This window comes from Heterodontus francisci, chromosome 14 (assembly GCF_036365525.1).
Source record: "Heterodontus francisci isolate sHetFra1 chromosome 14, sHetFra1.hap1, whole genome shotgun sequence".
NCBI classification, from domain to species: Eukaryota; Metazoa; Chordata; class Chondrichthyes; order Heterodontiformes; family Heterodontidae; genus Heterodontus; species Heterodontus francisci.
The window spans coordinates 35,529,972-35,553,678 of record NC_090384.1 but is presented as its reverse complement, the minus strand read 5'-3'; the positions used below and the strand labels follow the sequence as shown (position 1 = coordinate 35,553,678).

Sequence of the window (23,707 nt, the reverse complement as noted above, 5' to 3'; positions counted from 1 at the left end):
AATTTTCCTACTGTATGGAGCTCCCAGCTAGGCTTTACTGCATATATTCTCAAATCCTTAATTTGCATTCCAAGATCTGTCACAAAACCGTCCGCATCATGCACGACTTTCATTGTGCTTCTGTCCTTTTTATTATAACAAGGTTATATCTACATTGTTTACATTTTTAAAAAGTAAAGGAAATATTGCAGCAGTTCTTTATAAAAAGAGTTTGAACTGCAGTTTTGAAGCAAAAGAGAAATTCTTTTCCAACAATGGAAGTGTGTTTGTCTTGGCCTAGTATTTTGAGCTATGACGAGTGACTGATTAACTCTTGAAGCAAAGTTCATGGTCACAGGTGTTATTTTATTTGAGTTTTCACAATGTTCTAATGTTAATTTAAAATACATTTTTGCAATTTTGAAATGGTGCACTGTTATTTGGTTTCTTCCAGTAAGTGAATGTGTAATAATTACTTATTTTGCGGTAACATGAAGCGGGATAGATTTTCTTACCATTCATCGTCAACCTAGGCAGTAGAAGCATCAATGTCAATTTCAACAGATCTTAAGTTTCTATTAAAGCTCAAATGTGTCCAGAATATCAATAATGTCCCCTTAACTGAGGAAGCTTCTTTATCTCACTTGCATTCCTGGACAGAAGATAATCAAGAATTTTTGTCATCTAGTATTCGATCTATCTATCCAAATAACCTTCCATCCCCTCTCTTTTTGAAATTTTCCTTCTATGTTTTATTGGCATCAATGTTTCTCCTTTGCTCATTTTCCTCAAGTTGCAGTACACTACATGCAATAATCATGGGTAATTTTAATCTTCACAGAGATTGGACAAATCAGATTGGCAAAGATAGCCTAGAAGATGAGCTCATAGAGTGTATTCGGGACAGTTTCTTAGAGCAGTACATTCTAGTGCCACTCAGGGAGCAGGCTGATGTCTAATGCGACAGGATTAATTAATGACCTCAGAGTAAGGGAATCCTCTAGGCAAGAGTGATCATATCATGACAAAATTTCATATTCAGTTTAAGGGTGAGAAATGTTGTTCTAAGACTAGTATCTTACCCTTGTAATTGCCTTTATTTAAGTTTGAGGTCACAGTTGGCTGAAGTGAGCTGGGAAAATAGATTAAAAGGTAAGACAGTAGAGAAGCAGTGGCAGACATTTTAAGGAGATACTTCTTAACTCTCAGCAAAGATATATTCCATTGAGAAAGAAAGACTCTGAGAAGGATGCACCATCCATGACTATCTAGGAAGTTAAAGATAGTGTCAAATTGAAAGAAAAAGTGTACAATACTGTGAAGATTAATGGTAGGTCAGAAGATTGGACAGATTTTAGAAACCAACAAAAAATGACTTTTTAAAAAAATAGGGAGAAATTAGAGTATAAGAAGGCTAGCTTGAAATATAAAACAGATAATAGGCGTTTCTAGAAGTATTTAAAAAGGAAAAGAGTACTTACAGTGAGTGTTGGTCCCTTAAAGGGTTAGACTGGGGAATTAATGGGAAACGAGGAAATGGCAGTAGTGTTGAACAGGTATTTTGTGCCTGTCTTCACTGTAGAAAACACAAAACACAAAAAAACTCAAGAATACTTGAAAATCAAGAGGTAAAAGCGAGGGTTGTTCTGTGGAATTCTGTTCCCCAGAGAGCAGTGGAGGCTGGGTCAAATATAGTCAAGGTGGAATTAGATTCTTGTTCGACAAGGGAGTCAAAGATAATGGAGGACAGGCAGGAAAGTGGAGTTGAGGCTACAATCGGATCAGCCATGATCTTATCGAATGGCAGAGCAGGCTTGAGGGGCCAAATAGCCTACTCCTGCTCCTAATTCTTGTGTTCTCATGCTATTATCCTCCCTCAATCCTTTAGTGTATTTGATTCACTACTCTCCACTTCCAATTCTAACATGTTATTTTCTGCCAGATCAAAACTGTTCTTGCTTCACACAGTCTTCCCTTCCTCCAACAATCTACCTGCTTGAAAAGACAAGTGTAGCATTATCTCATCACAACTTCTTTATTTATCTAGTCTGGCTTTTTGTGATTGCATGGGAGGACCTTCGTGTGATTATATGTTTAAAAAATTCTAATACTAAGCTCAATTCGGGAAGGGGGGGGGGGTTCAGTTCACAGGGTAGAAAATCTTAACATGAGTAGGTTAGGTGACCCAACAACCCATAGGGAATCAGCAATAATTTGCTCTTATGACAAATCTATTCATTAGAAGGCAACAGTGGTCATTTGCCATGAGTAAGTAAAAATGGGATACGGCATCAATTACTCTCCCCTTCCGCAGTACAATTGCCATCACTTTTTATTTCTTTGGTCTTTTGGTTTTGCTTTAGATCCCTGCATCATCTTATATGATGACCATATCGTTCTTGAATTCTAAGATTGTAAGACTTACTGTTTAGGCAAATAATCTACTAGTTTTATTTGTTCCAAATTTACCAAGATCTTTTTCTAGCAAAGTACAATATTTTAGGCAAAGATGCCCATGATATAGCCCAGAAGGCAGATGAATTATTGATAAAGGCATTGTGTGACTTGGTGTTGTACACACTCATGCTTTTGCATTCTTGAATTTGTAAATTATAAATATTCAACAGCATTTGGAACTAACTACTAAAGATTTAGGTTGACCACAAATATTTAAGTAGAAATAAAAATATTTAAGATTGATAGTGTAAAACAAGCACCCAGCTAATACTCATTTTTGTTTTACTCCACATGTCAGTGGAATTATCCCTGATGTCCTTTGAATCATTTGGAGTATTGCTATATCTTTTTGGTAACCATAACTAGACACCCATACTTGTGAATACAGCAAATCAATTCCTTGGACTTAATTTCTATGGACCTGCTTCCATATTGTGCTGTTAATTAGGTTGTCCTATCCTGCTGCTGAATTCTTTAGATGGTTAACGATCATTTATCTGTAACCTTTTTGTTTGTACTTTTTTTCAACTTTTAGAGAGGAGTAACTGAGTAAGCAGCAAATGTTTTTGAAACCCCATGACCTGGTGTTTGAGGGATCAATCAGTGTAACACTGAGACATACAGACAAAAAGATCTATGGTTTGGATCCCTGATCTGTGCTGGATTAGCTAATCCTGGTTGGGAGCACTGCCCCTGGGCTGAAGAGAAAATGAGAAGATTCCAGTTGCAAAGCATGCTGACGTTGGTGAGGCCAATATCAGACTCTGGCATGATCTTTGTTATAGAATGGTCCACTGATGTTCAAACATAACATTTCTATGGGTTTTCCTGATCTCCCAGTGTGAATTCAGATGATCTGCAGCAACCCTGGAGAAGCAGCTGTTTAGGTTGTTTCCGCTGAAGTTACGATGGGAGATTAGGACCATCACGTAAGTTTCTGAAGTGAATGTCTGTTTTCTTCGTTGAACAACGGACACTTCAGGATGGTATCACAGGGCCTCCCTGGGTAGTTATAACAATAGCCCAGCAAGAGTAATATGCTGAAGAGAGGGGGTGAGAAATTGAGAGGGAACATTTCCATAATTTGATTAAAATTAATCTTCTGCCTTTTTATATTACAACAGATTCTCGAGGAATGTCAAGATATCAGGTGTCAACCATGCCAGGCTTCAGCTCCAAGTCTCAAGCTTTTATAACAGACAGAAAGTACTCTGTGAGTATATAGCCTTCTGTGTTGTAACACTTGAGATGTGTTTTCTTTCATGCAGTGTCATGGTTCCATAAGCAGACTGCCAGCTCAAACTCAACCAAGATTGCAATAGGGTCACTACTTGCTCTCAGCATTTCTTAGCTAGGGATGGGGATAAAAAAGCAACAGCCATAGTTCCTGCTCCTTGGTGAGTACAGAGTTTTGTTCAGTGCAGCAGGATTTTGGAGTAAATGGTTCCAAACACCATCCATCAAAGAATTGGAGACAAGAAACTGCTGTCCCTTCAGGAATCACAGCATGTGTAGAAAGTGTAAATTGTCTGCATACAACACTTTCACATATAATTTGAGATTTTTTTTTGTGCTTGCGAAAAATTGAATTGTTCAATAATTTGGATTGAGCAACTTTGAGCTGAGAAAAGATCGTATCCCATTTCTGTTGTGGAAACTGCTTCATTGCAAAATAAATTCCTGATGGTATTCTTGTTGCATTCAATTTGTCCCAATCACATTGTAGAGTGGATTCAGAAACACCAGAGCAACAATGGAGGTGTGAGAACTGTGCACAAGCCAGCATTCCAATGTTGTGAATGTACTTACATGGTTGATCTATTCACATTCATGACTTTCCTAATGATGCCATGAATGTTTGCAATGAAGTAGCCATTTTTGTTTTTGTAGGTTAGAGGCACAACTACAGAAGATCTCCTAATTTGATCTGTGTTGAGATCCCAATCAGCAAAGCAGCTGGCCTCGGCACTCCTTAGTTAAAGGGGGAGGGGGAAAAGGAAAAGCCAAAGCTCCCACTGTTTGGGTGGTTCAGCTGCAATTGGAGCATTTAACCTGATGCCCTGAACAGACTGGAGCTTTCAAGACTGAGATAGATATATGTTTAAGTAAAGGTATCAAGGGATAGGGAGCAAAGGTGGGTAAATGATGTTGAAGTGTAGACCAATGATGATCTGAATGAATGGCAGAATGGGCTCAAGGGACTGAATGGCTTAGCCCTTCCTATGTTCCCTAATTGGTCACTTGCAGTGAGGAGCAGTGCTTGTAGAGTTCACTGATTTGGGAAATCATGGGCTGAAGCAACAAACTTTTTTTTTTTCTGCACAGCTTGCCATTCAAGCCTCCCTATAAACACTGCTCCTTGACAGGAATGTCAGTTCTGGGAATCATCCCTATGGTATATGGTTTTGTCCATCCAACATAGGAAGGATATAAATGTAATGGGAAAGGTGCAGCGTAGGTTCACTGAGCTTGTACCAGGGATAAAGGGCTACAGTTCTGAAGAGAAACTTGAAGTAATAACCTTTTTATTTTGATACAGTTGGGAAAGTTAAAGGGTGACCTGATAATTACAGTAAAGACCAGTAATAGATTGATCCTAGTGGTTGGTGGCAAATGTGACAAATTTATGATAATCACACACAAATGGTCAAGTGGTTGAAAAATGTCTTTACCTTGTGGATGGTAAAGTGTTAAATCATCTGCCACAAACTATTGTTGAAGCAGACACTATAATTTTTTTAAAAAGGGTATTAAACCACTCTTTAGGAAAGAGAAATATTAAGTGGGATTACACTTGATGGTTTATGGAGAATCAGCACAGACTTAATGGACCAAAGAGCCTGTTTCTGTGCTAAACGTATAATTTTTGATTGCTATCTGATGATCCCAGCTGGTAATACCATACAGGTGGCCATTGGATGAGAATAGGACAGGGCTGCACTGTGAAGTCACGACAGTCAAAAAGCCTGTCAGCGCTCACCCAGGAAGAATGACTTCCTGGGCAAGATACTGCAGAGTTGCCAACAACTGTAAAACTAGCATAAGTCAGTATTTTTTCAGGAGAGTGATGTGGAGAAGTGAATTAATCATCAAATGGTAATGAACTTGATAATTGAATTGTATTGCTCTGGTTTGTGATTTGCTTAATAAGAGGTTGCAGAGTTAATGTTTTTCCCTCAGACTGTCAAGCCACCTGGGTACAAACAGGGGAGCAGTGGAAACTGGTCATCACGCTCGGCTGTGGGGGATTATACCTTTAAAGGGGCGACTGCAGCAAATCAATATGGCAGACAAAGGGACTACAGACCTATTTCTGCTTATCCGACTGCTGCTAGACCAGTGTCTTTTCACCAGTCTACAAATTACAGATATGCCACCCAAGCAGAGATGGATCAGCAGGACATTGATAACTTGTCCCTCCGCTCAATGCAGTTGCCTGGCAAACATGCTCAGTTCATGAGGAAACAATCTTGGACTGGAACACAAATGAATGGACAGACCATGAACCAAAGATTAGACGATGGAGAGATGAGCTTGATTTCGGATCAGGTTGATAATGGCTATTTATCTTCAGCTGGGGGTAATGGCTATAGCAGCAGCACCTATAATTCAAGCTACATGATGTCTCAACCTCCAGGGAAGCAATTGAATAGAATGAGCATGGGAGACTCCGTGAGAAGTCTGCCACAATTGTTAAGTGGCTCAATGGGCATGACTGGCTATGCAGCAGAACAGATGGAAGAGACGTCTGTACGTCGACAAATCAGACCCCCGGCCCAGCGTACACTGCAGAGGATCCAGCAAACCAGCAAATCGGGTCGAGGAAAAGCAGTTTCAAGTTCCTCCTCAACAGCATCTAGCGCGATGCGAGTGACACGCGCTCCATCCCTGCGTAGCTTGGGCGGAGTAGATGTTGGTTACCAAGAACCAGGAGACCTGCAAATGCAAGAACTAGCAGCATCCTTTCCAATGTCACAGTAAGTTTGAGACTGATCTTGTGAGCAGTGATATGTTAGTGATGTGGTCAATTTACTGTATAGCAAACCATATTTACTGGTGATGGTGAAATCTTTCCTTCCTTTTGGCTCACATTTCTGAAAAAAAAACAGAAAATGCTGGAAATATGCAGCATCTGTGGAGAGAGAAACAGTTATGTTTCAGGTTGATGACTGTCATCAGAACATATTTCTGGTTGGCTCAGTGGATGTATCATTTGCAAATTGTGGTGGGGAGGGGATCTATTATTTAGAATTGTCCTGAATTTTCTAAAAATATTTTTCATTTGCATGGCATTTTAAGAAATGTAGTTCTTTAAAATGGCGCCAGTCTTCCAAAAACGCCAAAGCTTTCTAGTTTAGCATTTAGCTCTGTGGCCATTGAAATGTACCATTAGACAGTAAAACAGTCACTGGTTATCTCTGGTTTTTGCAGCTCTACTTGCCAGCAACAAAGAGTGTTCCCCATTTTAATAGATCTGGATACTAAACTTCAGTACAAATAGTTTATATTAAAAAAAAATTGAAGGAAATTTAAAAAAAAATGTCTTTTGTAGTTTCTCTTTGTAAAGCTGCCTAATAACTTGAGCAGGGAACAAATGGATAAACTCGTCTCGTAGCTTTTTGCGTTTCGAAATCCTTTACAATGTCTTCTGAGAAACCTGAACAAATGGAACAGTTCTACATCAGTAAGGTAACAAGTTGCAATGAAGGGCCTGACTGAACAACTGACATTAGGAACTGGAGGCAGGGCTGGAATGCAACATCACGCCATATAATTCATTCGATCTGTTCAGCATTTTCAGGGGTATTATTCGCTGGGGAGTGAGGCTATCTTTTTTCCATCTGTTTCCAAAAGCTGCAGTGTGATGCCATCCATCTCCTAAACCATTCTTTATGTTACAGTAATGCCATTGTAACATGTGTGCATGTGGTGTCACAATGGCAAAGAAGCCACTTGGCTCTCCCGGAACGGAGGTGACTGTTGGTAAAACAATTTATTTACCTGCACTGATGTATAGAAACTTGAACAGTCCTGGATTCAGTTGATGGTCTGTACTGAGCTAACTGATCTTTTAGAGAGCTTTTGGAGACCTGCAATCAGCCACAGTGCCCATGGTCTCTGGAAGGTCAATGTCTGCTCCTGATCTCTGATCAGCAATCCTTGCTAGAAAGTACACTTGTGCGAATGTGAGGGGTGGACAAAATCTAGCTCCGCTCTGATGGTATCCAAGACAGAATAGCCTGGCAACATGCATCGCTTGTGCTTGCACAGGAGAACAGCCATTTGCCTGATGATTCCCAGGGCTACCAGCATCCATGGAACCAAACTTCAATTTTGCTTACTTCCTTGGAAAATAGATATTTGGGAAACAAACGCAGCATTTACAAACTATAGGAATAGATTTTGGGAATTTACACTGTAGGGGCAGAGCTCTGCTTGCCTCCAGCCCATTTTGGGAACATAGACCGACAATGCATCTCACAGAATTTTTCCATTCATTGATTTTTAATGAACAAAAAGTCTTGCAAGATGCACCATGCCCAATCTGCACCCCTGAAGCACAACTTCTCAAAATCTCGTCAATAGTTTTTTCATTTGAGGATATGTTTCTGTAGATATGTTGAGCGGCCTGAATTCTTGTTACTGCTCTCTTTAGGACTGATGAGTTAGACCTGCCTACAGCTGTGAGTCTTCTGAACAGCACCGATGTTAATTATCAAGTGGTTGGAGCTGGATACATCCAACATAAATGCTACCATGACGCAGATGCTAAAAAGCAGGTAGGAACTGATGAACATGGAGGGGTGGGTGGGGAGGCAGAATGGATAAAATACGTAAAGATATTTTTCTTAACTTAAATTCTTACGACATATCACTCTCTTCATAAAGTAATCCTGATAGATTAGTTATGTTATACCTTTGTTATAAATTCAAGTTTTGATCTAGATATTCGCTTGCTTATAGCAGTATGTCACTCATGTCAGCTGTCTGGATGTCTGGCATTTAAGGGTGTGCACATACTACTCAATATTTAATAAAGTAGTGTAACCCAGGGTTTTTTTCCCCTCCAACTAAATACTGGGAAGACCAAAGCCATTGTCTTCGGACTCTGCCACTGATTCCATCCCTCTCCCTGGCAATTGTCTAGGCTGCCAGATTTGACCGTGGGACGAGCTTCCGACCACATCTCCACACCTTTTACTAAGACCGTTTATTTCCAGCTCTGTAACATCACCTGATTATGGCCTTGTGCAGGGCAAGGCCTTAGAGAGATTAGAAAACAAGGATGACCATTTCAAAATCAAGGCATTGCTTGACTCGGAGCTGATGTAGGTCAACGAGCATAGGGGTGACAGGTGAACAGGACTTGTCTGCTGCTGAATCCCTCATCAGTGTCTTTATTACCTCTAGGCTTGAATGTTCCAACTTCTGGCTGGCCTACCACATTCTACCCTCCATAAAATTGAGGTCATCCAAACAGCTGCCCATACCCCAAGTTGCACCAAGTCCTGCTCAACCATCACTCCTGTGCTCGCAGACCTGCAGTGGCTCCCAAATCAGCAAAGCCTCTATTTTAAAATTCTTATCCTTGAATTCAAATCCTTGCATGGCCTCACCACTTACTATCTCTGCAATCTACTCCAGTCCTACAACCATCAACCGCAACAACTCATTTATATAGCACATTTGATGTAATCAAACATGCCAAGATGCTTCACAGGAGCATTATAAAACAAAGTACGACACCAAGCCACAGAAGGAGATATTGGGTCAGATTAGCAAATGTTCAGTCAAAGTTGTGGGTTTTAAAGAGTGTTTTAAAGAAGGAAAGTAAGGTAGGGAGGCGGAGAAGTGAGGGGACGGAATTGCAGAGCTTTGGGCCTAGGCAACTGAAGGCACTGCCATCAATGGTGAAGTGATTAAAATTGGGAATGCTCAAGAAGCCAGAATTGGAGAAGTGCAAATATCTGGGAGGGCTCTGGGGCTGGAGGAGATCACAGAGATGGAGAGGCCATAGAGAGATTATAAAACAAGGATGAGAATTTCAAATCGAGGCATTACTTGACTGGAAGCCATTGTAGGTCAATGAGCACAGGGGTGTCAGGTGAACAGGACTTGGTACAAGTTAAGACATGGGCAGCAGAGTTTTGCGTAACCTCAGGTTTACAGAGGGTAGACTGTGGGAAATCAGCCAGACTTATGTTGGAATAGTCAAGCCTAGAGGTAACAAAGGCATGAATGAAGGTTTGCAGAGCAGTTGAGCTGAGATGGGCAAATTCGGGAAATGTTATGCAGGCGGAAATAGATGATCTTGGGGATAGCGCGAATATGTGGTTGAAAGCTTGTCTTGGGGTCACATATTACACCAAAGTTTGGAACAGAGTTTGGAGCGGGGACTGAAAACAGTGGCTTCAGTCTTCCTAATATTTTAATTGGAGGGGTCGAGCAAAGGTGGTAATGGAGAGCTGGGTGTCGTCGCGTACGCGTGGAAAAATACCTCTGTTTTCGGATGATGTTGTCGAGGGGCAGCATGTTTCCCCTTGACGTTCAAAGGCATTACCATTGCTGTATTTCCTCACCATCAACAGCCTGGGGGTGACCGTTGACCAGAAACTGAACTGGAGCAGCCATATAAATACTATGGCTACAAGAGCAGGTCAGAGTCATTCACTTCCTGACTTCACCAAAGCCTGTCCACCATCTACAAGGCACAAGTCAGGAGTGTGATGGAATACTCTCCACTTGCCTGGATGGGTGTAGCTTCAACAACATTCGAGAAGCTCGACACCATCCAGGACAAAGCACCCCATCCCAACCTTAAACATTCAGTCCCTGCATCGCTGGCACACAGTGGGATAGCAGCATGTACCATCTACAAGATGCACTAAAGCAACCAAGGCTCCTTTGACAGCACCTTCCAAACCTGTGACTGCTACCACCTAGAAGAAGGGTATAGCCGTTGCATGGGAGCACCACCTGCAAGTTCCCCTCCCAATCACACACCATCCTGACTTGGAACTATATTGCTGTTCCTTCACTGTTGCTGGGTCAAAATCGTGGAGCTCCCTTTCTAACAGCACTGTGGGTGTCCCTACCACCAAGTGGACTGCAGTGGTTGAAGAAGACGGCTCACCACCATCTTCTCTAGGGCAATTAGGGATGGGCAATAAATGCTGGCTTTGCCAGCGACATGCGCATCTCATGAACAAATTTTTAAAAAATATAGATGAGAAATAGAAGGGAGCCAACGATAAATCCTTTGGTTACACCAGAGGTAGTGGTACGGGAGCAGGAAGAGAAGCTATTGCAGTTGATACTCTGGATATTAGATGGATAAAAATGGAACCAGGTGAGAGCAGTTCTACCCTGTTGGATGACAGTGGAGAGGCATTTGAGGACAATAGTGTGGTCAACCATGTCAAGGCTGCGGACCGTTCGAAAAGGACAAGGAAGGAAGTTTACCCTCTGATATCTGTGCTCCTGCAATTCTGGCCCTTTGAGCATCCCCGGTTTTAATCACTCCACCACTGGTGGCTGTGCCTTCAGCTGCCAAGGCCCTAAGCTTTGGAATTCCCTCCTTAAACCTCTCCACCATTCTACCTCTCCTACCTCTTTCAAAACACTCCTTCAAACATATCTCTTTGACCCAGCTTTTCATCAATTGCCCGAATATCTCCTCTGGCTCAGTGTCAAGTGTTGTTTGATAATGTTACTGTGAAGCCCCTTGGGTCATTTGCTACATTAAATACATGTTGAGTGTAGCGGACATATCCCCTTGTTATTTGAACTGGACGTCTTGTGACTTTCGCACATGCCTCTCCAATCCTCTCAAAGGTGGATAAAGAAAGCACCTGGTAAGATGATGTCAAATACAAAATGTTAAGCTGCTTTATTTCATAGCAAATGAACATACAGGACAACAGTTCTGACTAGACTCTGTTATAACTACTCTTCTGTGTGTGAAATTTCAGAGCTTGGCCAAAGTGTAGCCTTGCAGCTGAACATTTTTTTAAAAAACCTAACTGACATAGCAGCCTTTGCTAGTTCTGAGTGCCTGCATCTCTGCTTTTGTTTTTATTCATCATGTGTTCAGAACCAGGTGGAAAGACTCTGATTGACCAGCAGCTCTTGGAGGCAGGATTTCCATCCTTAAAGGGAACGGGGATCCTGGCGCCGGGATGCGAATTGCTCGAGTGCCATTAAATCTTGCCGGGGTGGGGCTTGGAAAGGCCAAGGTGGGGTTCCCCTCATCTTTTCAGCCCACTGCCGGGGACACTGCTGGCATGGCTAAATCCAGCTCGCCATTACAGCTTAGCTCGTCAATATTCAAACCTTTTTTTTTAAACGTGTGAATACACTTTGTTTTAAGACACAGAACTGCTATACAGTTTGCATCACTGCAAAGTAAAGGAGGTAGTCTCACACAGTACAAAAGCAAAATACTGCAGATGCTGGAAATCTCAAATGAAAACAGAAAATGCTGTTAAGTACTCAGCAGGTCTGGCCGCATCTGTGGAGAGAGAAACCAGTTAACTGGTGGAATCTTACCATCTTAGAAGATTCTCTGCTATTGGCATCATAAGTGGGTGCCAACCCCAATGGTGGCCGTGTCTTGTCCACCTGCACAACCATTCCAGAAGCGGCCAATTAAAAGGCTGCCTCCAGGAGCCCAATTAGGCACAGTGGGTGGGATCTGCAGAAGGGAAGTCCAATTGGATCACCCAAGGCTGTGAACGCCTGGCAGCCCCTGGGAGAGATGGGCTCTGTGGATGTTGGGTGGAGACAGTAAGGGCTCCTCCGGATGGAAGCGCCCTTAGAAGAATTAAGTCATTGTGGGGTGGGGGGGGGGGGGGGGGGGGGGGGTGGAAAAAGAACTGTGGCCACCGCTGCAAGGCCATCATTATGAAAGGGTTTTCCTTCGACACAATGGCCTGGGCCATCGTTGTGGCTCTCTGGCAGCCGCAGCTCTGGGGTGTGGGTGGTTAGTTAAAGGAGGCCTTTCTGGCCTTCTGCCAGGAGGCTGCCTCCAGCCATCTGCTGGGCTTCAGCTGCTGTCAGGAAGGTTTTGAGACATGACCATTCTGCCCCAATTGGGCACTTAATTTATTTTTCCTTCATGGGATGTGGGCGTTGCAGGCTAGGCCAGCAATTATTACCCATCCCTAATAGCCCTTGAGAATGTGGTGGTGAGCTGCTTAATTGCCAGTAGTTGTCTAGCTGCCCCTGCCAGGCAAGCCACAGTTGCCATTTTGAGCCCACCTCCAGCAAGTTTGCTCTGAGGCAGGAATACCTTGGGTAGATGACTGACTCGCAACTTTCACAAATTCCCCTCCCTCCCGCCTCCAAAGCTGCCTCCATGTGACTGATGAGATTCCGCCCAACATTTAAGGTTGATCATCTTTCATCAGACCTGAAACACAGACTCACTGTGCTTTGGTTTCATACGAGCTGGAAGTATGCTGTTGGAAATTTTAGTGTAACCTATTGGAAAAAGCTTAAAATGTAAAGGGTGCAACCATTCCGCACCCCCCCCTCCCCCACCCCCCACCACTGCAAAATTAATGTATAAAATGGGGCTGAATTTTATAGGCTGTGAGCACTAGGTGAGTCACTGCCAGTGACTCTGCAGTTTTCCATAAAGAGTAAGTCCTTTTATCTGGGATGGTTGAAACTAGTCTTGGGTTACATAATTCTTGTGTTTAAATAATGGTCCTGTATTTTACAAAGTTAGATTAGAGTTCTTAATGCTGAGCTCAGTATTGCTCTTGCTAAAATTAGATATTTTCCTCCTATCAGGCTTATAACCTGAAGGCCATCACTAAGCTTGTGAAGCTCTTCAACCACAATTCTGTGGAAGTGCAGCGGAGTGTTACAGCTGCAATGCGTAATCTGATCTACAACAACAATGTAAACAAACAGGAGCTGGTTAAGCAGAATGGAATCCCCAAAATGATGCAGGCAATCAAAGGCATTGATGATGAAGAACTGAAAGCCAACATCACTGGTATGTTTAATTCAGCCCTTTACATAGTTGCTAGGTCCCCAGGCCTGTCACAGACCAAATCAAGTGCGTTGCAGTAATGACCAATGCAAATATACCTCTTGTAAATAAACTTGCTAAGGATCTGTGTGGGCCAGACTAGAATAATTTCAGAGATTTTTGATAATTACTTTTGGTCCTTCCTCAGACATTATTGGATAGAATTACTGAACCAATCCAAGGACTGAAAAGGGTTTAAAAATCCTCAGATATTTCCCATGTATTTTTATTTATAATTGGTATAGAAACATAGAAAATAGGAGCAGGAGTAGGCCATTCGGCCCTTAGAGCCTGCTCCATCATTTATTATGATCATGGCTGATCATCCAACTCAGTAACCTGTTCCCACTTTCGCCCCAAGAGCTATATCTAACTACTTCTTGATAACATACAATGTTTTGGCCTCAACTGCTTTCTGTGGTAGCGAATTCCACAGGCTCACCATTTTCTGGGTGAAGAAATTTCTCCTCATCTCAGTCTTGAAAGGTTTACCCCGTATCCTTAGACTATGACCCCTGGTTCTGGACTCCCCCACCATCGGGAACATCCTTCCTGCATCTACCCTGTCAAGTCCTGTTAGAATTTAATAGGTTTCTATGAGATCCCTTCTCACTCTTCTGAACTCCAGCGAATATAATCCTAACCGACTCGATCTATCCTCATACGTCAGTCCCGCCATCCCAGGAACCAGTCTGGTAAACCTTCGCTGCACTCCCTCTATAGCAAGAACATCCTTCCTCAGATAAGGAGACCAAAACTGCACACAATATTCCAGGTGTGGCCTCACCAAGGCCCTGTATAATTGCAGCAAGACATCCCTGCTCCTTTGCTCGAATCCTCTCGCTATGAAGGCCAACATACCATTTGCCTTTTTTGCCGCCTGTTGTATCTGCATGCTTACCTTCAGCGACTGGTGTATGAGAACACCCAGGTCTCACTGCATATTCCCCTCTCTCAGTTTATAGCAGTTCAGATAATCTGCCTTCCTGTTTTTACTACCAAAGTGGATAACCTCACATTTATCCAAATTATACTGCATCTGCCATGCATTAGCCCACTCACTCAACTTGTCCAAATCACCCTGAAGCCTCTCTGCTTTCTCCTCACAACTCACCCTCCCACCCAGTTTTGTGTCATCTGCAAATTTGGAGATATTACATTTAGTTCCCTCATCTAAGTCATTAATATATATTGTGAATAGCTGGGGTCCCAGCACCGATCCCTCCGGTACCCCACTTGTCAATGCCTGCCATTCAGAAAAAGACCCATTTATCCCCACTCTTTGTTTCCTGTCTGCCAACCAATTTTCTGTCCATCACAATACACTACCCCCAATCCCATGCGCTTTAATTTTACATTCTAATCTCTTATGTGGGACTTTGTCGAAAGCCTTCTGAAAGTCCAAACAAACCACGTCCACTGGCTCCCCCTCATCAACTCTACTAGTTACATCCTTGAAGAATTCTAGTAGATTTGTCAAGCATGATTAACCTTTCGTAAGTCCATGCTGACTCTGCCCAATTCTACCACTGTTCTCTAAGTGCTCTGCTATAAAATCTTTGATAATGGACTCTAGAACTTTCCCTACTACCGACGTCAGGCTGACTGGTCTATAATTCCCTGCTTTCTCTCTACCTCCCTTTTTAAATAGTGGGGTTACATGAGCTACCCTCATTCCAGGCTGTATGCCAGAAATATTTATCATACTCCCATTCACACAAATTAACAAGTGATTAAACTTGCGTGTTATCTCTTCATTCTGTGCCAATTTGCATGTGCAACAATTAGCCTAATTTATGGCCATTTGTGAAGTTACATACCATATTTTATGTGATTTCAGAAAAGCAATATGTGAAAGCAGGAAATGGAAAGAAAGCCCCTTCTGACTAATTGTTTTGAACTTCTGCTTACATGTACAAGTTGGATATTCTCGTTATCCCATGGTCCCCTTTCTCCAGTGTGTGTGAATTACATCCTCCCCACCAACCCCTTCTCTCTAATGTGTAACCACACCATCAACAACTCCCTCTCTAGTTTATTACACCCCCACCAATCTTCCCTCCTCTCTAGTCTGTAACTGCATCTTCACCATCCCCTTCCTCTCCAGACTGTAATAATGCCCCTCATCTAGCATGTAACTAAACATCATCTACCATCCACTGTACTCCATCTAGTCTGCAACTACACCTCCACAAATCTCCTCTGTCTAGCCTATAACTATATTGGTCTTCACTATTGAAGATACAAGTAACATTTCAGTATTAGCTGTAAGTTGGGAAATGGAAGGGAGGGAGGAACTCAAGAAAATTGCAATTACCAGGGAAGTGGAACTGAACCAATTGTTGGAGCTGCAGGCTGACCAGTCCTGATGGACTTCATCCTAGGGTGTTAAAAGAAGTGGCTAGTGGGATAGTTGATGCATTAGTTTTAATATTCCAAAATTCTCTATATTCGGGGAAGGTTCCGTTACATTGGAAAATAGCGAATGTAACTCCTTCATTCAAAAAGAGAGGGACACAGAAAGCAGGAAACTACAGGCTAGTAGCTTAACATCTGTCTTGGGGAAAATGTTAGATGCTATTATTAAAGACATTATAGCAGGGCATTTAGAAAAATTTAAGGTAATCAGGCAGAGTCAACATGGTTTTGTGCAAGGGAAATCATGTGTAATCAATTTATTGGAGTTCTTTGAAGGAGCTGCATGTGCTGTGGATAAAGGGGAATCGGTGGATATATTGTACTTAGATTTCCAGAAGACATTTGATAAGTTGCCACATCAAAGGTTATTGCAGAAAATAAAAGCTCATGGGTAACATATTGGCGTAGATAGAAGATTGGCTCGCTAACGGGAAACCGAGAGTAGGCATAAATAGGTCATTTTCTGATTGGCAAGATGTAGCAAGTGGTGTGCCACAGGGATCAGTGCTGGGCCTCAACTTTTTACAATTTATATAAATGGCTTAGATGAAGGGACTGAAGGTATGGTTGCCAGATTTGCTGATGACACAAAGATAGGTAGGAAAGTAACTTGTGAAGAGGACATAAGGAGGCTACAAAGGGATATAGATAGGTTAAATGAGTGGGCAAAGATCTGGCAAATGGAGTATAATGTGGGAAAGTGTGAAATTGTCCATTTTGGGAAGAAGAATAAAAAAGAAACATTATCTAAATGGTGAGAGATTGCAGAACTGTGAGATGCGGAGGAATCTAGGTGTCCTAGTGCATGAATCGCAAAAAGTTAGTATGTGGGTGCAGCACGTAACTAGGAAAGCTTATAGAATGTTATCGTTTATCATGAGGTTGAATACAAAAGTAGGGAGGTTATGCTTCAGCTATACAGGGCATTGGTGAGAATGCATCTGAAGTACTGTGTACAGTATTGGTCTCCTTATTTAAGGAAGGATGTAAACGCGTTAGAGGCAGTACAGAGAAGGTTTACTAAACTAATACCTGGAATGGGTGGGCTGTCTTATGAGGAAAGAATGGACAGGCTAGGCTTGTATCTGCTGGAATTTTGAAGAGTAAGAGGCGACTTGACAGGGTGGATGTGGAAAGAATGTTTCCCCTTGTGGGAGAATCTAGAACTAGGGGTCACTGTTTAAAAATAAAGGGTTGCTAAAGGCTGGCTACCCGACACGAACCCGACGGGACCTGACGACATGTGTCGGGTTCGATTGGGTCAGGTTCCACTTCCAGGTCCGGCATTCGGGCTTGGGTTGGACACGCTCTATCACAGGTGAGTGGCTTCGATGTTCATTTAATTTTTGGACTAGAAAGGTGGTTTTGTTATCTTAAGCTTGTGTAGATCAGCAAGAAAGTGAAAAACGGAAGGTAGGTTAATTGATGGTTGGGCCAGTTCAGGCTTGGGTCGGGTTTTTTTTTTTGCAGACCTGAGCAGGTCTTTAGGGGTCACCCATTTAAAACGGAGATGAGGAGAAATTTTTTCTCTGAGGGTCATGAGTCTTTGGAATCCTCTTCCTCAAAAGGTAGTGGAAGCAGAGACTTTGAATATTTTTAAGGCAGAGGTAGATAGATTCTTGATGAGCAAGGGGGTGAAAGGTTATCGGGGATAGGTGGAAATGTGGAGTAATTAGTTCAGCTATGAACTTATTGAATGGCGGAGTAGGCTTAAAGGGCCGTGGCCTACTCCTGCTCCTAATCATGTATGTATGTTCGCATCGCACCTATCCCTTCTCTAGCCTGCAACTATACTCTATCTCTTCCCTCCTCTCTAGCCTAATAACTACACCCCCACCAATCTCTCTCCTCTCTAATCTCTAATTATACCTCCACAACCCTCCTCCTTTCTAGTCTTTAACTGCATGCCCACCAATCGTTTTCTGCTCTCTAGCCTTAAACTACAACCACCAATTAGTGTCCTCTCCAATCTAACTACATTCCTGTCAAATGCTCTTCTCTCTAGTTTCTAATTGCAGCTCCACAATCTTCTCCTCTTCCCAGCCTATTACACCCCTGCCACCCCCTCTCCTCTCCAATATGTAACTGCATTCCCGCGATCTCCTCTTTTAATCAGCTTATACCATCACCTCCACCATCCTCTCATTCTTTTTGTGTAATGTGACCTGAATCAGCTTGATTATTAATTGTGTTCATACTGAATATTCCCATTATTATCATCTTGCTGTTGGAAGAGAATCTTTTGCCAGCAATAGATTGCATTCCTCCACAGGTAAAATGACACTACTCCATGTGTCTGACAGATATCCTGGGTTCAGCAGCAATTGAGCCTCAGGCTGGAGTTGTACTGGGTAGGGTATGAACTCAAGCTGGTGGGACTGCCTCCTGGAAGAGTTCTCTCACCTCTGTGCTTCAATGTTCTTTGTAGTCTCCATGGGTTATACTGCTACCTCTGCATTGATGCACATCAGTGCAAATATGGCACACTCATAACTGCCCAGTAGGTCTGTTGTGGATGTTTTTTGGGAGGATTGAGGGGGGCAGGTACATAGAAAATAGACCAGAACAGCAAAGATTCCTACAAAAGGAAAATAGTGTGGATCCTGGAAATGTGAACTAAAGACAGAAAATGCTGGAAATACTCAGCAGGTGAAGCAGCATCTGTGGAGAGGGAAAAACCAGAGTTAAAGTTTCAGGTTGATGACCTTTCATCAGAAAGAACATCAACCTGAAACATTAACTTAATTTCTCTCTCTTCATAGGTGCTGTCTGACCTGAGTATTTACAGTATTTTCTGTCTTTATTTTATATTGGCTAAGAATCCTGCTGCAAAACATTGCAGTCACAACACAGCAATGCTTACTGAAGGTCATGCAGTATGTTAGTCAGATAACAATGCGAGAGGGTGGGCGTTTTTGGCTTCGGTCCAGTTGATGCAGTCATACCTTGTAGTGTTTGATTTCTAAAGTACCAGAGTGAGTACATTGCTGCAATTTGGGACAAATCAAAAGGATCCAGGATGAGATAACTTCGAAGGGAAATATTAAAAGTCCTCAAATGTAACTTAAGGAATCTTGAGCCTGAGTAGTAATTGTTGAGGCAGGTTCAGTCCCTGGAATAGTCAGAAAATCACCTGCTTATTCACCCCAGAGTCATCACATGCACCTTGTTTATGAAATGTGAACTGCTTCAACATATTGTACTTGTGGTTCTGAGCAATACAGAACAGAAGGTGCCAAATTTGAGTTTGGTTTGCACTACTTTCAACCAGGGGCTGAATTTAGTCTGCTACAATTGGCCATTGCGTCTCGAGGAAAGAGGAGTGGCAAGTAGAAGGAACTGGTCAAGATTGTCACTGGTAATCGTTAACCAAAGACTGAGCCGTGCCCTCACCCCGGCCTCCTCCCCCCACAGGTGTATGAATGTCGGACAAAAACTGGATTGGTCTAGGCAGTGGTGCCATTGGTTGCTGAATAGCTTACTGTTGCTCAGTATCCAGACTCGCATGCTATGTGGTCATTTGAGTGTGGGTGTCCACATCTGTAGAACTGGACTCCATGAAGAATGTCTGGCATCAAGAAAGGAAGAGCATTAAAGAACTATATAAAAACACAATGTTATATAATTGTAGCACTAATACTGATCCGATCACAAATCTTGTCCTTCCCATATTTATAACCATGGCCAAGGGAATTCATCTTCATATTTTGAGTCCTTAAGACTTCTCTTTTGCTAGAATTGGCAGTTTTTGCTGGTTTTCTTTCCAGAAATGCAAATGTACATATGCTGAATGCAAATGCCTGAACTGCCTCGGATCAGGTTAGAGAAGTGAGATTTTCCCTGGCTGTTTAGCTGAGCCACAAGATTAGCACCTTGCTTCTGGGTTTCCCGACCCATCACAGGTCAGGCGTAATGATGACCCGCACGTGTCACTGAAAGGATTTCTACTTAAGGGGACCCTGGCAGGGTCAGTGGCTGCAATGTGGATTGGTTGATTCCTATGCTTCAAGTACAAGAATGGAAGTGCAACATGAAAACGCTGGCCTCCTATTTGCTGACTGAAGGTCCAGCTGGAGGCTGTGAGGGCTTGCAGAGAAGTATTGTTTCCTGCAGACGGTAGGAAGAGACCAGCCTCTCAGATCAAGTAGACATGTCTGGAAGTGACACGCAGTCAGCAGCAGGTGGACAGACCCTCGCACCTGAATTCAACCCTGCAAGAGGTTCAATGACCTCGGTCAGGAAAGGTGAGTGGTATCCCACCTTCAGGTGCCAACCCCCACACTCTGACTTCCCAGTATTCTCCTGCACAGCATTCCTTAGAAGAATACACCTAGTAGCTCCCCTCATTCCTCTCTCTCAAGGCACCTCCTCACATCCCCATCTGAACAGCCAACACTGACACTCACCCTCATCTTAGTGCATTCTCACACCTATCCCTCACACTCGCCCTCCACAAATGTCATTTTGTCTTCTCCACCAATCCACTTGTCACGCTCATAACTCTTTGCTTTCGGTCCTTGCAGAAGAGAGTGTAGAACTCCAGGGAGCGACAGAGAATCAGGGGTGGCCCTGCTGTCATATCCACCCTGACCACAATAGAGGAGGTGGTTCTAGAGATTGGCAGGGTGGCGGAGTGCATGATCATTGGTGATGGAGAGATACCTAGTGATAGAATTAGAAATCACAATGCCACCTGGCACACAACAATCACGAATGTCAATTTGCTGTCACCACTAACTGAAATGTGAACGTCTGCACAATGTTGACTTATTAACCCTTTCCCCATGTCAGTTCAGATTCATATCTTTCATCTCCCACAAGTCCTTGAAACGTGACACAGGAGCTGGAGTGGGAGGAGACTGAGGAGTCCTCGGAGGAGGTTGCGCACTCTGAAGCACTGTCACATGACTCCTGAGCAGATACGCACACCTCAGTGGGGATCCCAAGCGAGATGGCTAGGTTGTCACATGGTGAGACGCACCACATGTGAGCAGGTGTTGGAGACAGGAACAGCAGCGGAGACTCCCCATCAGAGGATGCAGGAGACTCCAAGCTCTGCTCAGCTGGACGTAGATGCTGAGCCTCAGGGTTCATCCATGAAGTGGACAATTCTGGAGCAACAACAGAAAATTTGTGAGGTTCTGTCATCATTTGCAGAGATTCTGTGCATCTTTGGAGTGAGACTTGGAGTCCGACTCAAGCATGTGTACCGTGATGTCACAGGTCTCTATGCTGATGTCCACCTCCATGAAAAACCTGCCCACCTGCGTGGAGCATCTAATACAGCAGACAACTAAATGCATGCTGGCCCTAACCAATGGCCTGCACACTCAGTCTGCCACTTTAAATAAGATGGAGAAAAGCCTCACTGAAGTGTAGCAAAGTGCTCTCCAGCTTTTGGCTGGTAGGGAAGCGAGGATGGGCCATGGGAAGGACGATGGAGAAAGACCACATGGAAGTAGGGACTTTGCTCAAGGCCCTTGCAGTTCTCATCTCGAGCCCCACGTGCTCTGTCCTGCCCTGATGACAGAGTCTGCCCCTGTACAGATACAGGTGCAGGTGGGACAAGCTCTGGCAGGGCCCCAAAACCTAGAGGACTGTTGGAGCAGAGGATTGAGCAGCCTATATCTAGCTCTGCTGAAGCCAAAGTGTTAGCACTATGTAGAAGTAATAGCAGCAAAAAACTTTAGTTGTACAAGGGGATTCACTGTATTGGGAAATGTAAATGAATCATACTTTTATTTCTATTCTCCATTGTCCAGTCATCTCCATTGTTGCCTTCTGACTTTTAAATGGATAATAGCCTTCGGGCGAATGGTATGACCAGAGTGGAAGATGAGCAAAGGGTGTGAATGAGATGGAGGGATTTCTGACTGGGAATGATTTGTGTTTTGGGCTGGGAGGGGCATAGTGGTGGGGATGGGCAAATATGTGTTCAGCCTTGTTGTGCCTAAGCCTTCACACATTTAAGTTATCTGAATCGTGTCTGTGTCCACCATTGGTTTCTCTGGCAGTGAGGTGAGTGACTGCAGGCATCCTGCTTACATCAGGCTCTTCCCCTTGCAGCTCCAGTCCTCTCTGCAGCACAATGTGCAAGGTACAGCAGACCACTATCATTCTGGAGACCCTTGTTGGTACATGCTGAAAGGTGCCCCAGATATGTCCAGGCACCTGAATGGCATCTTCAGCAACTCAATGGCTTGCTCAATGATCACCCTTGTACTCATGTGGCTCTGGTTGTATCTTTCCTCTGGATCAGTGATATGGCTTCTCACGGATGTCATCAGCCATGTCCTCAAAAGGTAGCCCTCATCTTTAAGGTGCCTCCTGCTGGTGAGAAGACCTGTGGGAAATGTGACTGGCACAAAATGAAGGCATCATGGCAGCTTCCAGGATATCTTGCACAGACATGAGTGAAAACATATAGGTGGTCACATATCAACTGAACACTGAGTGGAATCCCTTACCATTGACAAAGACTGCTCTTGATCTGAGGCAACCTTGATTGTTCCATGTGTGCAGTCTGTGACTCCCTTTACATGTGGGAATCCAGCCACTAGTGCAAATGCAAGAACCCTCTGGTTCTGACTGGCTATATCAGTGACAAAGTTTATGTAATTGGCGGCCCTGGCATCAGTCACCTAGGAGATGCAGTTGATGGTGAAATCAGCTGATGTCACCAGCAAACACTTGAAAGCTGCCAGGGGCTGTGGTGACCTTGACGGCCACTGGCAATGCGTGACCACCTGTTCCACTGGGAAGGAGGTCTCCTTTCAGGAGAATGCAGATGTCAGCAATGACCTGCTGTGAAAGCCTGAGCCTCCTGAGACACTGCTGCACAGTTATGTTGAGCAAGCTGATCCTCTGCCTGTTGACCCTGAGCTGGGGGTATCTCCTCCTTTAGAGCTAGAGTTCTGTTTCCGTCCCCTCTGTCTTGTGGAGTGGTAGGTGGCTGAGGAGAAGGCAACGACTGCTCCTGCTGGCGTTGCTGTTCCTGGTACTGTCTGTATTGCTGCTTCCCTTCAAGGTGGAGCTGAATAAGCTGCTTCTATGCTGCAGGGAAAGCTGACAGCAGGAAAATGGGAATCAATGTCAAAAAAGTCAAAGATAGTAGAAATGAATTCCAAAATGTTGGAAATCGCTTATAATGCAGTGAAAGCACACTCTCAGAACAAGTCCCATGAGCAAAAACAGCTGTTCACTTTCAGTGTTAAAAGGTTTCCCAGCCTGTAAATCTCTCCGAGCACTATGCTCTCGACTTGTTGACTCAGGCAAGTTTCACACAGCTTGGGAAAGTTGTTAAAGTCTGAATTAATTACCTCTTAGCATATTTAAATTGAAATCCACCCTTCCCCCTTGCCAGTTAAAATTTTGCTGCTTGTGTCTAAGTCATGCCTTAACTATGCATTAATGATCAGTAGACCATTTGCTAGTGGTATGGACCTGAGGCAGTGCCTAGAGCAGACAGGTAATAAAGAATTGTTTGGAGCAGACAGGGGAAGCCAACTACAGAGTGAGATTCCAAAGTACTGAAGGTAACCAGGACATTTTTTTGCCCCCTTGAAAGTCTCAACAGTTATCTTGTGTTCCTCAGCACTTCTTCATATTTTGTGCCAGTTCAGGAATATAAACTTGAATGGTTCTGGGAGTGCCCCAGTAAAATTGTTCAGTGAGAGTAAATCAGTTGACTGAACACACACAGCAATGGAAGCTGCATTACGTCCTTAATTATTGGGTGGGGCATTGAATGAAGTAAGAGAAGTTGTTTTAAATCTTTTTTTTCTGTTAGAGTCAGGTAAGTCAACACAATAA

At 43.3% G+C, this 23,707-nt stretch overlaps 1 protein-coding gene across 2 annotated transcripts in view; it reads left to right on the top strand.

Annotated features, from left to right (window-relative positions):
- LOC137376966 (plakophilin-3-like) overlaps positions 1–23,707 on the top strand; it is a 71,330-nt gene that overhangs the window by 7,884 nt on the left and 39,739 nt on the right. For both annotated transcript variants that reach the window (XM_068045986.1, XM_068045985.1), the window contains exons 2-5: positions 3,561–3,649; positions 5,617–6,413; positions 8,093–8,216; positions 13,234–13,441. In XM_068045986.1, coding sequence (XP_067902087.1) covers positions 3,561–3,649; positions 5,617–6,413; positions 8,093–8,216; positions 13,234–13,441 — 1,218 coding nt within the window. The remainder of the gene's footprint in view (positions 1–3,560; positions 3,650–5,616; positions 6,414–8,092; positions 8,217–13,233; positions 13,442–23,707) is intronic.